Source organism: Hemitrygon akajei, chromosome 8 (genome assembly GCF_048418815.1).
Source record: "Hemitrygon akajei chromosome 8, sHemAka1.3, whole genome shotgun sequence".
NCBI lineage: Eukaryota > Metazoa > Chordata > Chondrichthyes > Myliobatiformes > Dasyatidae > Hemitrygon > Hemitrygon akajei.
In genome coordinates, this window is record NC_133131.1 from 62,647,909 (window position 1) to 62,665,215 (window position 17,307).

At 47.1% G+C, this 17,307-nt stretch overlaps 2 protein-coding genes across 6 annotated transcripts in view; one reads left to right on the forward strand and one right to left on the reverse strand.

The window, feature by feature from the left end:
- The window catches only part of copa (COPI coat complex subunit alpha), a 98,554-nt gene extending 97,607 nt beyond the window's left edge, over positions 1-947 (forward strand). For all 4 annotated transcript variants that reach the window (XM_073053925.1, XM_073053924.1, XM_073053926.1 and 1 more), the window contains one exon: positions 63-947. In XM_073053925.1, the coding sequence (XP_072910026.1) occupies positions 63-122 (60 nt within the window). In that variant the 3' untranslated portion in view covers positions 123-947. The remainder of the gene's footprint in view (positions 1-62) is intronic.
- A 1,302-nt stretch (positions 948-2,249) lies between these two features.
- pea15 (proliferation and apoptosis adaptor protein 15) overlaps positions 2,250-17,307 on the reverse strand; it is a 49,592-nt gene continuing 34,534 nt past the window's right edge. For both annotated transcript variants that reach the window (XM_073053933.1, XM_073053932.1), the window contains exons 3-4: positions 3,689-3,844; positions 2,250-3,251 (exon numbers count right to left, since the gene is read on the reverse strand). In XM_073053933.1, coding sequence (XP_072910034.1) covers positions 3,187-3,251; positions 3,689-3,844 — 221 coding nt within the window. In that variant the 3' untranslated portion in view covers positions 2,250-3,186. The remainder of the gene's footprint in view (positions 3,252-3,688; positions 3,845-17,307) is intronic.

Consider the following 17,307-nt stretch of genomic DNA (forward strand, 5'->3'; position numbering starts at 1 on the left):
TACAGATATCTCTTGATCTCCTTTGTTGCCTTTTCATTAACCCTCGCTGTTTTATTTTCTAGGTGACTGAGATTGGCAAGGATGTGATTGGTCTGCGTATCAGCTCACTGCAGTTCCGCTGAGCTCCCCAAATTTGGATGGTTGCTCCAGCATGCTGGTGCGTGCAGTGAGTGTCTGCCCCCGACATGTTGGGAATTCTCATGTCGCTCTCTGCCTCTGTAAAATTAGTGTTTTAGAAATTGACGTTTGCATCCCCTGTGGACTCTGATCCAGCTCGGGCTTTACTTGTATCCCTTTGCAGTGTACTGGCTGGATCCTGCTTCTATTTCCTGGCAACCCAATTTCCAATCGCTCCCTTGAAATACTGCTCCCAGATTTCCAATCTCCCACCCCCATCCAGTTACTACTTTTCCAGGTATCTATATACAAGTCCTGGATTCGATATTTAGCCCATTATGCTGGTTCCAGGTTTTCTGAATTGCAAGCTGCACATTCTCTGAACGCCACTCCCTTTCACATTGTCATCCTGTTCCAAGTTTTCTTACCCCTCGACTACCTTCTTGTTCTGGTTTCTGGCTTTCCAGTTAACTCGCTCTCTTGCTGGCTCAGCTCCAGCTGCATGTTCCATCATCTGGACCCTCCCTCAGTAATTCTCCAAGGTTTACTGTCCCATGATTTTTTTTCCAGGCGGAATCCAGATCCCAGTGCCTGATGTCTCTTCTGCCCCACCTGCAATCTGGGTCATTGGGTTCTGAGATACAGGCCAGATTTTCCAGTGGATCCTCCCATCTCCTCCACTCCACTTACAGGGTTTATTTTCCCAGCTTTTTAATCCATTTATAGCCCCTCTCCCAGCTTGTAATGTACAACGTACCCGCTTTCTCCCCACCCCCATGTCACGGGCTTCTCCTTCAATGTCGATATAAAATAAAGTGTTATTGCTGCTTCTCAGTCTCTTTCTCATTCCGGGGAGCGCGGTGGTGGGGGTGGCAAGGCAGGGTGAGTGTCTTTGTCTGTTTCTTCCATCAGACATGGGAGCAGAATTAGGCCACTTGGCCCATTTTGAGTCAGCTCCTCCATTCATTCCATTTCCCTCTTCACTGTAACCTTTGACAGCTCGGCTTTAAATATTCTCAATGATTTGGCTCTGCAGCTGTCTGAAGTAATGAATTCCACAGATTCACCACCCTCTGGCTGAAGAAATGCTTCCTTATCTGTTCTAAAGGGACATACCTCTATAACTGAGGCTCTGCTTTCTCGTCCTAGACTCCCCACTTTCAGAAATATCCTCTTCCTCGGCTTCTCAGTATTCGATAAGTCATCCTTTATTCTTCTGCCCTCTGGTGAGTACAGGGCCAAAGCCATCAAAAACTCCTCATACATTAACTCTTTCATTCCTGGAATCATTTTTGTCAGCCTCCTCTGGTCTGTCTCCAATCCCAGCACATCCTTTCTTAGAGGGCCCAAACTGCTCTGAGTGCCCTAAGTGAGGATTCATTATAAAGTCTCAACATTACATCCTTGCTTTTATATTCTAGTCCTCTTGAAATGTATTTACCTTCCTCACCATAGACTCAACCTGCAAATTAACTTTCAGGGAATCCTGCATAAGGACTCCCAAGTCCCTTTGCACCTCTGATTTTTGAATTTTTTCCATTTGGAACCTTTATTCCTTCTGCAAAAATGCATGAACATATTCTTCCTGACACTGTATTCCATCTGCCACTTATTTGCACATGCCCCCAATCTGTCTTAAGTCCTTCTGCAGACTGCCTGCTTCCTCAATACTACCTGCCCCTCCACCTATCTTTGTAATGTTGCTAACTTGGCCAGAAAGCCATCAATTCCAGCACCCAGACCGCAGGCACATAATGTGAAAAGTAACAGTCCCAAAACTGACCCTGTGGAACACCACTGGTCACCAGCAAACAACCAGAAAAGATTCCCTTTATTCCCACTCATTGTCTCCTGCCAGTCAACCAATCATCTATCCATTCTAGCATCTTTCCTGTAATACCATGGGTTCTTATCTTGTTAAGCAGAGTTGCCGTGGGTACAGGGGGTTGAGGGTTGGTTAGTGCTTTTGTGTTGGTTGCTCGGGATGGGACGGGAGAGATTTGCGCTGATACAGTTGAACCAGGCTGCCTGACACCTCCCACCAACACACCCCACATCAACCATGACCCCTCAGGCAACATTTTGTCTTTACGCACCCACCTCCTAATCCCCACTCAGAAGACAAAACCATCTTTTGGGTGCACAACGCATTTAATGATACACTCCAGTAATGCTTCAGCGGTTCGCACACAGACTGGCTGTTAATCGGCAGGTTAGCAGGAATGTGGTGCCGGGACCCTGCCAGCCCCTCCACAGCTGGAGCTGGGGCACTTTTCCACCCCACCCAAAGGGAAGTTGTGCAGGTCGAGGCCTGAGGCCTAGTGGTTAAGACTTTTCAGAGGTTGAGGCCTGTTGGCTGTAGGCCAGCCCCGTCCCTGTGGGGCTCTCACTCCTGGCCCTGTGCCCCTCCCCTCTTTTCCCAACTCAGACAGAGGCTTTGCTGTTTTCTCACTCCTCCTGCCAATTGGTGGCCACTTTTATTCTTCCCCACCCTCCCCCCAACTGGATGGCCTCTGCTTGCTTTCCCAACTGTTTCTGCCCCCCCCCCCCCCATCCTGTCCTGAGGGACACCGCCAAAAGAATCAAGGCCTGACTGGACCAAAGCCTCAATCCCCACTTGGCATCAGGCTTTGTGGGCATCACACCCTGACTCAAGTCGGCCTGACTGGGTGGTGGGGCGGGGTAGAGAGAGAGGGGATGGTGTTGCATCCCACCCAATATCTCTTAGAATTTGCATAGAGTTGAAGGCTAGATGGATAGGGTTGGGTGGGGGCTAAGGCTGTTGTAGCCCCTTCTTTGCCTCCACCGATGGGGCAGGCTTCAGGTGCACAGGAAGATCCCGGTAACACAACACAACAGATCACGATGTATGGTGGTGGGTGGGGTAGGGAGGTTTTTTTTTGCAGTTACAGGTTAATGTTACTGGTGGGTTAGTTTTTTTCTTGTTACAAACACTATCTCTGAATGCAGGTTCTCTTTCTCCCCCCGCCCCCCCCCCCACGCGCACATTCTCTCTTGCTCTCGCTCTCTCCCCCATTTGCTTGCTCCAGGGCCTTTGCTGGCCACGGCTCAGGCCTTCTTGGGGGGCAGTTTCAGTTTGATGATCTCGTCCTCAGATGGCTGCCGAAGGATGTCTGGGGGAAACAAGAAGGAAGGGATTATTAGCCTGTCTGTTCACCCCTGACTCATGGATTCCTGGGGCCCTTTTTCCTCTTGAAGACACTGGACATCTCTCACACCTAGCCCACCATCTCCCTTCCTACCCCAAACCCTGATTCCCATCACCCCCTACTCCAAAAATCCCACAATCCTCTGGAATCAGAAATCCGTGCCCTACACCATAGTCCCAAACCCTGTTGACCTCTCATCCCTCCGCCTTGAAACCCTTGCTTCATGTACGATGCCATTCCCTGCCCTTACCCCTGGGTTTAGCCTTAAGGCCCAGTCATGCAGGTAGAACATTCCAGGATTGGACAGGGTGGCTTGCAGAGATAAAGGACCTACTGACCTCCTGCCTGGGTTTGGGTGGCCTATAGGAGCCCCCTACCCCCCCCCCCCCCGACTTTCTCACCTTTGTACTTGATGGCACTGGGGATGCGGGTAAACTTGGAGTCCACCTCCTCGTCCTCGGAGATGTTCAAAACCTTGGTCCTGTAGTCAATCACCATGGTCAGCAGGTCGGGCCGCCTGGACATCTCAAAAATGTGTTCGATGTACGAGAGGTTGTCTGTAGTGACCACAATGTTCAAATAGATTTACTGTCATTCTTGCAGACATTCACGGCAAATACAAAGAACCACATCAATAAAACACTGCACATGACAAAGGCACTCGTCTAAATACAAACATGAGAGAGAAAGAAACAAAATAATCTATAAATATTAAGAACATGGGCTGATTGGTTGCGGGAACAGGTCAGTGACGGGGTGAGTGAAGTTATCCCCACCAGTTCAAGAGCCTGATGGTTGAGGGGTAATAACTCCCTGAACCTGGTGGTGTGGCTCCTGAAGCTCCTCTACCTTCTGCCTGATGGCAACTTAGATGGTGGGGGTCCCTGATGGTGGGTGCTGCCTTCCTACAACATCATTCCTTATAGATGTGTTCCATGGAGGGGAGGGCTTCACCCACGATGGATTGGTCTGTATCCATTACTGTAGTGGTCACCAACCTTTTTAAGCCCAATATCCGGCCTTAGTGAAAGGCAAGATTGACCCCAGATCGATTAATCACATGCATGCGCACCGGGGCAGAAAAGACCGGAAGTAAAACCCCGCAACCCGGTAGTAGAAATAATGTATAAACACCAGGGGTACCCACCCTATTTTGCACCGCGGACCGGTGACAATATTGACAATATTCTTGCTGGGGGGGGGGGGGGGGGGGGGTGTTAAACACAATGGGAATACAGTGATACTCGAAGCAGGTTCCTTATGTCCAGTCTATTCTGCCATTTAGTTTTCGCAGCTCTCGGCACTTAGCTTCTGTCCCGCTTGCTCACGTTTTTTTCCACTGAAAAAACTCAATGGGTTTGTCTTTCAGTGAGGGGTGCTTGGACTCAAGGTACCAAAGCAGTTTTGAGGGCTTCATTGCCTCATTAGACAGCCTCCGGGCCCAAACTCCAGCCTACTGCTCACCCGCCACCAGACACCTTGGCCAGGTGCGGCTGGTCATGGGTGCGGTGAGAGGACAATGTAAGGGCCGGAGGTCCCCGTGCCGGGGCCGCGGCGGTCACAGTCGAAAGAGAGCGATCGACTGAGTGATGAGTGCGACAGGACGTGTGCCCGCCCCCCCCATAGGATCTATCGGCCAACAAAAGTTTGTTTCAGTAGATCGCAGCGAGGTAGCTGCTCTCATACTTACAAAACGCTGAGCCCGAATTAGGTCGTCTGCGAATATTTTAGCACCGGGTTCCTCACGAACATTCGGTGTGTTAAACAGGTTCAGAGGCAGCGCACCAGGCCAGTAGCAATGACACTTCCCGCCAGCCGTGCAGGGCGGCCAGTGATCCCTGGTGCAAGGGTGTCACTGCGATTAAGCGACTGATGATCTCGCGAGCGTTCAAGTTCAACAGTGGCCGTGACAGAGGATGAGGAAAGGTGCAGCTGACTCATTATCGTTTCCTCATGGCCCAGTGGTTGGGGACCACTGAAGTGCGGGGGAGCTACACGCATGCGCATTGGGCAGAAGGAAAAGAACTAAAACCCCACAACCCAGAAACAATCTCTCAACAGTATTTGTGTAATTATTTTTCATTTTTTTCGGGATCTACTGGGAAAGACTCAAAGATTGACTAGTCGATCGCCATCGACGAGTTGGCGACCACTACATTACTGTATACATTAATCCCTGGGCCTGACGGAATATTCCCCTGGCTGCTCCATGAGGCGACGGAAGAGATTGCTGAGCCTCTGGCTAGGATCTTTATGTCCTCATTGTCCACGGGAATGGTGCCGGAGGATTGGAGGGAGGCAAATGTTGTCCCCTTGTTCAAAAAAGGTAGTATGGATAGTCCAGGTAATTACAGACCAGTGAGCCTTACGTCTGCGGTGGGAAAGCTGTTGGAAAAGATTCTCAGAGATAGAATCTATGGGCATTTAGAGAATCATGGTCTGATCAGGGACAGTCAGCATGGCTTTGTGAAGGGCAGATCATGTCTAACAAGCCTGATAGAGTTCTTTGAGGAGGTGACCAGGCATATAGATGAGGGTAGTGCAGTGGATGTGATCTACATGGATTTTAGAGGCATTTGACAAGGTACCACATGATAGGCTTATTCAGAAAGTCAGAAGGCATGGGATCCAGGGAAGTTTGGCCAGGTGGATTCAGAATTGGCTTGCCTGCAGAAAGCAGAGGGTCATGGTGGAGGGAGTACATTCAGATTGGAGGGTTGTGACTAGTGATGTCCCACAAAGATCGGTTCTGGGACCTCTACTTTTTGTGATTTTTATTAACGACCTGGATGTGGGGGGTAGAAGGGTGGGTTGGCAAGTTTGCAAACAACACAAAGGTTGGTGGTGTCGTGGATAGTGTTGAGGATTGTCGAAGATTGAAGAGAGACATTGATAGGATGCAGAAGTGGGCTGAGGAGTGGCAGATGGAGTTCAACCCAGAGAAGTGTGAGGTGGTACACTTTGGAAGGACAAACTCCAAGGCAGGGTACAAAGTAAATGGCAGGATACTTGGGAGTGTGGAGGAGCAGAGAGATCTGGGGGTACATGTCCACAGATCCCTGAAGGTTGCCTCACAGGTAGATAGGGTAGTTAAGAAAGCTTATGGGGTGTTAGCTTTCATAAGTCAAGGGATAGAGTTTAAGAGTCGCGAGGCTCTATAAAACTCCGGTTATAGTGGAGTATTGTGTCCAGTTCTGGTCCTTTTGCATCTCAGTATTTTATATTTTCTCTCCGTTTAGAAAATAGTCAACCCTTTCATTTTTTGTATCAAAGTGCATGACCGTACACTTCCTGACCTTTATTCCATCTGCCATTTCTTTCCCCAGTCTCCTTCTGTCCAAGTCCTTCTGCAGCCTCTCTACTTCCTCAAAACTATCTTCATATCGTCTGCAAACTTTGCAACAAAGCCATCAATTCCATCATCCAAATCATTGACATGACTCCTGTGGAACACTACTAGTCACTGACAGCCAACAAAAAAGGCTCCCTTTATTCCCATTCTTTACCTCCTGCCAATCAGCCACTGCTTTATCCAAGCTTGAAACTTTAATACCAGCCTCAAGCGTGGTACTTTGTCAAAGGCTTTCTGAAAATCCAAGTACACAACATCTGCTGATTCTCCTGTCTATCCAGCTTATTTCTTAAAAGAATTCGAACAGATTTGTCAGGCAGGATTTTCCCTTGAGGAAACCATGCTGACTACAGTGTATTTTATCATATTCCTCCAAGTACCCTGAGACTTCATCCTTAATAATCGAACTCCAACGTTTTCCCAACCACTGAGATCAGACTAACTTACCTAGAGTTTCCTTTCTTCTGCCTCTCCCTTCTTGAAGATTGAAGTGACATTTGCAATCTTCCGGTCTTTCGGACTATTCCAGAATCTAGTGATTCCTTAAAGACCATTACTAACGCCTCCACAATCTCTTCAGCCACCTCTTTCAGAACCCTAGGGTGTACACCATCTGGTCCAGGTGACTTGTCGACCTTCAGACCTTTCAGTTTCCCAAGAACCTTCTCTCTAGTTACGGTAACTTCACACACTTCATGACCCCTGACACCTGGAACTTCCACACACTGCTAGTGTCTTCCACAGTGAAGACTAATGCAAAATACTTAGTCAGTTCATCCACCATTTCCTTCTCCCTATTACTCCCTCTCCAACATCGATTTCCAGTGGTCCAGTATCCATTCTTGCCTCTCTTACACTTTATGTAGCTGAAGAAACTTGGCATCCTCTTTAATATTATTTGGTAGCTTACTTTCATAATGACTGTTTTTTTAAAAATTGCCTTCTGATGGTATTTGAAAACTTCCCAATCCCCTAACTTCACACTAATTTTTGCTCTATTATATGCCCTCTCTTTGGCTTTGACTTCTCTTGTTAGCCACGGTTGTGTCATCTTTCCTTTAGAATACTTCTTTCTCTTTGGGATGTACATATCCTGTGCCTTCCGAATTGCTTCCAGAAACTCCAGCCATTGTTGCTCTGCCATCATCCCTGCCAATGTTCTTTTCCAATCAATTTTGGTCAACTCCTCTCTCATATAACAATTACAGCACGGAAACAGGCTGTCTTGGCCCTTCTAGTCTGTGCCAAACGCTTACTCTCACCTAATCCCACTGGCCCGCACTCAGCCCATAACCCTCCATTCCTTTCCTGTCCGTACACCTATCCAATTTTACTTTAAATGACAATACCGAACCTGCCTCTACCACTTCTACTGGAAGCTTGTTCCACACAGCTTTTCTTTTCTCTGAGTAAAGAAATTCCTCCTTGTGTTACCCCTAAACTTTTGCCCCCTAACTCAACTCATGTCCTCTTGTTTGAATCTCCCCTAGTCTCAATGAAAAAAGCCTATCCATGTCAACTCTATCTATCCTCCTCATAATTTTAAATACCTCTATTAAGCGTCCCCTCAACCTTCTACGCTCCAAAGAATAAAGACCCAACTTGTTCAACCTCTCCCTGTAACTTAGGTGCTGAAACCCAGGTAACATCTTTCCTATAATTCGGTGACCAGAAGTGTACACAATACTCCAGATTTGGCCTTACCAATGTCTTGTACAATTGTAACATTACACCCCAACTCCTATACTCAATGCTCTGATTTATAAAGGCCAGCATACCAAAAGCTTTCTTCAGCACCCTATCCACATGAGATTCCACTTTCAGGGAACTATGCACCATTAATCCTAGATCACTCTGCTCTACCTGCCTCTACCACTTCTACTGGAAGCTTGTTCCACACAGCTACCACTCTGAGTAAAGAAATTTCCCCTCGTGTTACCCCTAAACTTTTGCCCCCTAACTCTCAACTCATGTCCTCTTGTCTGAATCTCCCCTACTCTCAATGAAAAAAGCCTATCCATGTCAACTCTATCTATCGTCATAATTTTAAATACCTCTATTAAGTGTCCCCTCAACTTTCTACGCTCCAAAGAATAAAGACCTAACTTGTTCAACCTCTCCCTGTAACTTAGGTGCTGAAACCCAGGTAACATTCTAGTAAATCTTCTCTGTACTCTATTTTGTTGACATCTTTCCTATAATTCAGTGACCAGAACTATGCACAATACTCCAGATTCGGCCTTACCAATGCCTTGTACAATTTTAACATTACATCCCAACTCCTATACTCATTGCTCTGATCATGCCTCTGTAACTCCCCTTACTCCACTGTAATACTGATACATCTGACTTTAGTTTGTCCTTCTCAAATTTAAGGTGAATTCGATCATACCTGATCACTTTCCCCTTAAGCTCTCTAATCAATTCTGGTTCATTGCACAACACCCAATCTAGAATAGCTAATTCCCTCGTCTGCTCAACCACGGGTTGCTCTAAAGAAAACCATCTCACAGACATTCTCAAAATTCCGCTCACAAACCCACCCCCCCGCCCCGCCACCCAGAATCCAGCATCACCCTCAGATTCTCAGTTCCTCAATCTACCTGCATATTGAAATCCCCCATGACCATTGTAACATTGCCCTTTTGAAATGCATTTTCTATCTCCCATTGTAATTTGTAGACCAGATCCTTACTACTGCTTGAGAGTCTGTATACAACTCCCATCAGGGTCTTTTTACCCTTGCAGTTCCTTAACTCTAATCTCAATGATTCAACATCTTCCAACCCTATGTCACCTCTTTCTAATAATTTGATTTCATTTTTTTTAAACCAACAGAGCAACGCAGCCCCCTCTGCCTTCCTGCTTATCTTTGATACAATGTATATCCTTAGACATTAAGTTCCCAGCCGTAATCTTTTATCCATGATTCAATGAAGCCTACAACATCGTACCTGCCAATCTGCAACTGTGCTGCAAGTTCAGCTACCTTATTCTGTATACTACATGCATTCAGATTCAATACCTTCAGTCCTGTATTCACGATTCCGTCTGCTTTTTACATTGACTGCAATTTTGCCCTATCAACAGCTTCTCCTGACTACACATTGTCTCTGTTTGTAAACCACCTACCTGATCTTCAGCACTATCATCCACCTCTCCTATGATAATTCTTGCATTGAAATATCAGCAGCTCAGGACACTAGTAACACCATGCTCAACTTTCTGATTCCTAACTTTGAGGTCTCATGAACATCTGCCTGCACAACCTGCCCACTAACTGTTCTGGCACTCTGGTTCCCAACTCCCTGTAACTCTAATTTAAACCCCACCGTGCAGCATTAATAAACCTTCCTGATAGGATATTAGTCCCCTTCCAGTTCAGGTGCAAACCGTTCCTTTTGAACAGGTCTCACCTTCCTTGGAAGGGGGAGACCAATGAACCAAAAATCTGATGCCCTCCCTCCTACACCAACTCCTCAGCCACGTATTAAATTGCATAATCTTTGTAGTTCTGGCCTCACCAGCAAATGGCATGGGTAGCAATCCTGAGATCACAACCCTGGAGGTATTGTTCTTTAACTTAGCACCCAACTCCCTATACAGAACCTCTTCACTTGTCCTACCCATGTCACTGGTACCTACGTGGACTCTGGCTGTTCACTCTCCCACTCAAGAATGCTGATGACTCGGTCCTGGCACCCAGGATGCAACATATCATCTGGGAATCTCATTCTTGCACACAGAACTTCCTGTCTGTTCCCTAACTAGCAAATCCCCTATCACCACAGCGTGCCTCTTCTGCCCCCTTCCTGCCTGAGTCACAGAGGGCAGACTCAGCATCAGAAACTCGACTACTGTGACTTTCCTCTGTAAGGTCAATCCTCTCCCCCCCCCCCCCCACCTCCCAACGGTATCCAAAGTGCCCTGTCCTTGAGAGGGATGGCCACAGGGGTTCTCTGCACTGGCTCCATAAACCCCTTTCTGCCTCCTATCACTCAGGCTCCTGTGTTCTGCTCTTTGGGTGTAACTACCTCTCTATATGTCCCATCTATCATTCCCCCACCCTCAGCCTCCTGAATGATCCGGAGTTCATCCAATTCCAGCTTCAACTCCCTAACACAGATTGTTAGAGGCTGCAGCTGAACACGTTTCTCACAGTTGTAGCCGTCAGGGACACTGGAGGTTTTCCTGCCATTCTGCATCCCACTATCCCGCCTGGCATCTCTACTGTCCTGAGTTGAGCAGATGTAAAGAAGAGAAGGGAAAAAAAATCTTCACGTAGAGCTTTTCTTTTCTTCTGCTTTCTCTGACTGAACCATGTGCTTGTGGCGGCCTCAAGGTCACCACTCTGACTCTATCAAAGGTTTATACGATTACGAGAGGCAGAGTGTAGTCAGCCAGCATTTTTATCCCAAGGTTGAAATGTCCAATGCTAGAAGCATGCATTTACGATGAGAGGGGAGCAAGTTCAAAAGGAGATACAAGGGGCAAGGTTTTTTCAAAAAAACACAGATGGAGGTGGGTATCTGGAATACACCGACAGAGGTAGTGGAATCATTTGAGAATTTTAGTTCATTTTTTAAAACTTTAGAGGTACAGAAGAGGCCATTCCAGCCCATTCATTCCATTTGGAGGATGCACAGTGGAAATGGAAAGTGAACTATGAGCTCCGATGCCCTGAGCTGGTACAATATCATGCGAACCGCTACACATCACAGGAATGGAGGATTGGGCAGGCAGAAGGGATCGGTTTAGTTGGTTCGGCAGTGCAGGTTTCTCCCTCAGAGTAGGCCCTCCCAGCTGGCTGTCCCAGGAACCCCAGAACATCGATTCACCCTAACCTAACCATGGATAATTTGCAATCATCACTTAACCTATCCAGTATGTCTTTGGACACCTGGAGAAAACGCACGTACGCCACGGGAAGGACATACAGATAGCCTCACTACTGAACCCAGTGTAGTAAATGGCTGTTGTGTGTTCTTCATGCCAGATGTTGGAGTCCTGGGAGAGCCAGAGTCTCCCAATGAACTACATCTGTGTGAAGAGCATCCGGCTGCAGCTCCTTGAACACTGTATTAGGGATCTGGAGCAGCAGCTGGATGACCTTAAGCTTGTCCGGGAGAGTGAGGAGATAATTGATCAGTTACAGGGAAGTAGTTACCCGAAGTTGTAGGAGACGAGTAACTGGGTGACTGTCAGCAGAAATGGAAATGTGAATAGGCAGTTAGTGCAGAGCACCCCTGTGGCCATTCCCCTCAATAATAAGTATACAGTTTTGGATACTGTTGTGGGATATGACTTCCCAGGGGGATGCCACGGTGACCAGGTGTTATGACCCCAGCCCCCTCCTTTGAGAGATTCGCAAGAGCCCTAGACAAGGGGGGGTCAAATGACCCAAGAGAGAGAGGGAGACGTGCTGAAGACCACATTCCCCCGGGAAGCAGAATAAAGCGACTCTTTGACTATTGTCTCATGAAGACCACGTGTAAAGCCCTCGGGCAAAGTGGGCTGGTCGCTCAACAAGACAAAAACCTCGGACATAGCCATTGTCTTGGGAGACACCTTTGTGAGATAAGGAACTGGCCTACGTGCAAAATCTCAGGGCAATGTGAGATGGGTGATGGGGGAAGGATTGCCTCGCCCCCCACCCTGATGGACATCTACAACCCTGCCAGTCCAGATAAAAGGTGGGCTGCCGAGGCGGGGCGCCAGACGCACCAGAAGATAAGCGAGAATTCCTGCGACTGCGTTTAGAGAGCGACAGCCGGTGGTGGGGTTCGTGTGCGTCCTTCCCTTGCCTGGGATTGGCGACATCACCACGGAAGAATGGCCTAGCTACAGGGGAAGCCACAGATGAGAGTCCATTCCCCAACGAGACTTCCGACTACCTCCTACAGGTTGGAAAACCTGTCGGGTAAATGCTTCATTCTCTCTCTCTCTTTCTAACAAAAGTGCACCAACGCGACACCACAACCAACGGCGGCTGGTGGAACTGCAGTGATCACAAAAAGACTTTTAAATATCCAGTAAACAATATATATCTACATTACCCCTAGACAACTGTAGAGCTTATTTCTGATTGATTATTACTATACCTGTGCTTTCGATTGAGTTGTGACGACGTATATGATCTGAATGTTTTGTATTAACCATACGTTTGTGCCCCTTTATAAATAAAAACGTTTGAAAATAGTAGCATCAGGCTTCGGTGGCTCCATCTATCTTTGCTGGAAAACTACCCGGTTACTGGGGAACGTAACAAGTGGGTTGCTCGTCCCGGATTTGAAACCAAAGGGGAGGGTCAGTGAATCGGGCTGTAAGTCCAAACTTAAATCTGGTTACACAGGTAGCCAGACAGGAAACCAGCAAAGATGGATGTGGGTGAATTTATGAGAAATCCGACTGTAGAGATGCTAGGGACGGCTACCAAATCAGACTTGGTAAATCTGGCAAAGGGGTTAGGCCTCGCAGAGGTGAGGTCATCAATGAAAAAGCAGGAAGTGCGAGGGGTCATAAATCAGTATTACATTGAAAAGGAGGTGTTTGCAGCTGAGGATTTGGAAAATATCCCCGAAAAGAGATTAGCGAGTGGGACAGATCAGGTAGAGTTGGAGAAAATAAGCAGCTGCAAAGGAAAAGGCTGAGGAATGAGCTGCAAAGGAAAAGGCGGAGGAAAGGGAGCAGGTGTTCAAACTAAAGGAATTAGAGATGAAACGGGGTCATGAGCTCCAGCTAAAGCAGCTAGAAGCAGAAGCAGAAGAGAAAGAGAAACAAAGGAGCCATGAATTGGAGCTGGACAGGCAAAAGCAAGAGCGAAGAGCTCAAGGGCAAGAGAGAGAGGAGGGGTTTGATGTTAGTCGGGCGTTGAGGTTGGTCCCCCCGTTCGAGGAGACGGATGTTGATACCGTAGATGTCGGATTATAAGCCGCTACTTTTTTCCCACATTTTGAACAGCTTTGAACACTGCGGCCTTTACTACGGTGCGGCTAATGCATGATTTTTTTTCATGCTGCCAAAAACATTTTGCCTCAGAGGTCCAATGAAATTATACGATAAATCAAGCGCACTTTCACAATTAAATTATTGTAAATCAGTCATTTGTACTCACCCTCATCAACATGGAAAACACTCGAAGAAAAGCATTGTGCTGCCTTTATGGCAGTTATTTAGTTTATAATATTTTCGCTTAGTAATTCATTTGTTAGTTAAAGTTAGAAGTGTTTTAACTATATTTGTTTTCTGTACTACATCCTGGGATGCTATGACGTCACACCCGGTTTCGCCGCGTCTTGTGGGAAATATACCGGTTTGCGATAAACGGGAAGGCGGGGGGCGAGCGGCGGAGCCAAAACGCTGCTTTTAAGTTAAAGGCAATCAATAACTTTTCCTGGTAGGCTGCAGTATATATATTTTTTACCAGTCGTTAAGAGATATTGGAATGTTGTTCAGTAAAAAAGTATACGCAACGTATATTTAAAAGTAGCCGCGTTACAGGCACGGTTCGAAAAAAAGCATTTGCAATATGTATTTGTTTATGTTACCATATGGATTTAATTAAAAGTTAAAAAATCCTCACGTGTAATATCTTTCTGTGTAAATATCTCATATTACAACGTGGGACACCTGCGGCCGAAAATCCGGTGCGGCCTAAAATCCGGTGCGGCTTGTACAAGTACAAAATTGATTTTATTTCTAAAATTAGAGCCAGCGGCTTTTAATCAGGTGCGCTCTGTAGTGCGAAATCTACGGTAGTTATTTCTTGCTTTTTGAAAAGGTGGCAGTGAATCAGAAGTGGCCCAGAGAGCAGTGGGTGGCGTTGTTACAAAGTGTGTTACGAGGGAAAGCACAGCGGGCATATGCCGCGTTGCCCCCAGAAGAGGAAGGGAATTATGATCAAGTAAAGGAGGCCATTCTCCGAGGTTACGAGTTAGTACCTGAGGCGTATAGAAAAAGGTTCCAAAATTTAAGAAAAGGATGGAATCAAACGTATACCGAGCTAGCCCATGAGAAGGGTGTGCTCTTGGACCGTTGGTGCACCGCGGAAAAGGTGGCCGAGAATTATGGGCGTCTCAGGGAGTTATTTTTGATTGAGGAATTTAAAGGTTGTGTTCCGGAAGAGATCCGGATGTATTTGAATGAGAGGACGAATCAGTCCATCTCAGAAATTGCTAGGTTCGCAGATGAATATGCCCTAACCCACAAGACAAAGTTTTCCATGCCAAAAAGTTACCAGAGAGACCGTGGGAACGGTAGAGAAAGTCCGCCGGCTGAGGCGGAGATCCCGCTGGGAGCTAGTGGTAAAATTGAGGAGAGGCCAGACGGCAGGAGAGGTCCTGGTTTGACCTGTTTTAATTGTGGAAAGGTGGGTCATATTGCATCTAAATGCTTTGCTCTGAGAAAGGAGCCAGAGAGAGGGAAAGCAGCGATCCCTATCGGGTGTGCAGTGGTAATCAGAAAATCGGCAAGAGGGTCCCAGGGGAGCAGAGAGCATGAGGGGTCGGAGATTTATATGTCACACAGAACCGTGTCTGTGAGGAAGGGGGACCCGCCAATTCCCGTACGGATTTGGAGAGACACGGGGGCGGAGCTATCATTAATTAGCCGTAACGTATTACAATTCGGACCTCCGACGGGCGAGGTAACCCTGAGAGGAATAGGAAAAGGGACAGAAAGGGTGTCTTTGCGTAGGGTCATTTTGGATTGTGAGCTGGTATATGGATCAGTTGAAATGGGGGTGCCATCAGAATTCCCGAGAACAGACATGGATGTCCTCCTTGGGAACGATTTAGCAGGAGGAAAAGTTTGGTCGGCCATGACTATGACCCGCCGACCGGTGCGTGACCCATAGAGTCCCCGAGCTATCCCGCATGCGCGGACACTCGCAGCCTGTCGAGAGCGGCAGCTGAGAACGGGAGCAGTTTAAAATTGGCCAGTTTTGATTTGGCCCAGACGTCTTTACCGACCCTGTGCCACGAGGGTTTTGAGGGGGGTAAAACGAGGAATAGTAACGTAAAAGGGGGTAAGGGAGAGAAGGTAGATCTTCCCTTAGCGAAGAAAAAGATCCTAGAGGTAGGAAATAAAGATGAGAAACAGATAACGCTGTTAAAAGGTCCAGGGTTGGACATGGATGATCTGTCTGGTTTGGCAGGACTGTTTGAAGAAGTTGAAAATTCTAAAGGTGTTCCCGATGATGAAATGAGGGCAGTCCTAGATGAAAAGGATGCCATTACCTTGAAGAAGTCTGCTGGGTTGGCAGATGGGGTTGTTTCAGCCCGCGGGGTTGAGTTTACTCCGGAAGTGAGTTGCCCAGAGAGTAACTGGGAGGATCAGGGGAATTTAGAATTTGAAAAGGGTACGGGTATTGAAAGCCTGGAAGAGGCCAATGCCCCGTTTGAGTGTGTCCAAGATGGGGATGCACGTAGTCCTGAACCTAGTCACGGAGCTCAGAAAAAGTCTGAGGTATTTGACTCAGCTGGACGAGACGGTCGTCCTTTTGGAGCAGATAGACTTGGTTCGGGAAGGAAAGGGTTGACCTTGGGGAGTGCGAGTTCCCGGAGGGTTGTGCTGAGGGGAGTGATCAGAGTTAATGTGGAGTTTACGAATGGGGAGATAACTGTTGTTGTGGGGGAGAACGGTAAATCTGTAGTTCCCAACTCAAATGAAAAAAGGTTAAAGTCTAGATTGATGCCTGCGCATCGAGTACAGGCTGATTTGGAATGTAAAGGTGCCTCACACGCTATTGTTATTCAAGAAAGCGCTGCGAGGAAGCCGAAATTTAAATGTGGCCAGGGGGAAAGGTTCGCACTGAAACACATCAGCCTGTATGGTCTTGGGAAAAGGGTTAACTACCTGGGTGGCCTTAAAGACGTGGGTGGAAATTCCCCTGATGGACTAAGTTGGGGATGGGGAGTTAAGAGAATAACCCTTGTGGGAAGGAAAGGCGGGAGAGTACCTCGCCAAATTACTCACGTTCCCCACGGGGGGACTCACCGGGAAAAGGCGATGGGTAATAGAAATGCCATTTTTAAACAGCAACGCCGGTTGTATGGATTCGCGCCAAAGCCTGAGAAAAATAAAGACAACCCCTTTGGAGACCTGCCGGTGAAATACCATGACCAAAACGATTAGTATTTGTATAAACTTTTGTAGATGCACCTAAACTAAGATCACACCTCCTTAGTTATGTTGCTGAAGAAAATAAATAAATAAGGTGGTTATTGAGCTGAAGTTTGATGCTACCAGACTTTAGTACGGCACGTGAGGTTAAGATATTAAAGAAAGGGGCACTGTACTTGTTACCTGTTTAGATACTGACTTGAATGTATAACGGTAGTACTCTGTGAAGAGAGGAGCTTGTGTATTGTGTTAGAAAAAAAAATCCTATAAGACTCTGTACCAACTTGTTTTTAACCGCTGGTAAAAAAACTTTTAAGAGGGGAGGTGTTATGACCCCAGCCCCCTCCTTTGTGAGATTCGCAAGAGCCCTAGACAAGGGGTGGTCAAATGACCCAAGAGAGAGAGGGAGACGTGCTGAAGACCACGTTCCCCCGGGAAGCAAAATAAAGCCACTCTTTGACTATTGTCTCATGAAGACCACGCATTACCCGAAGTTGTAGGAGGCGAGTAACTGGGTGACTGTCAGCAGAAATGGAAATGTGAATA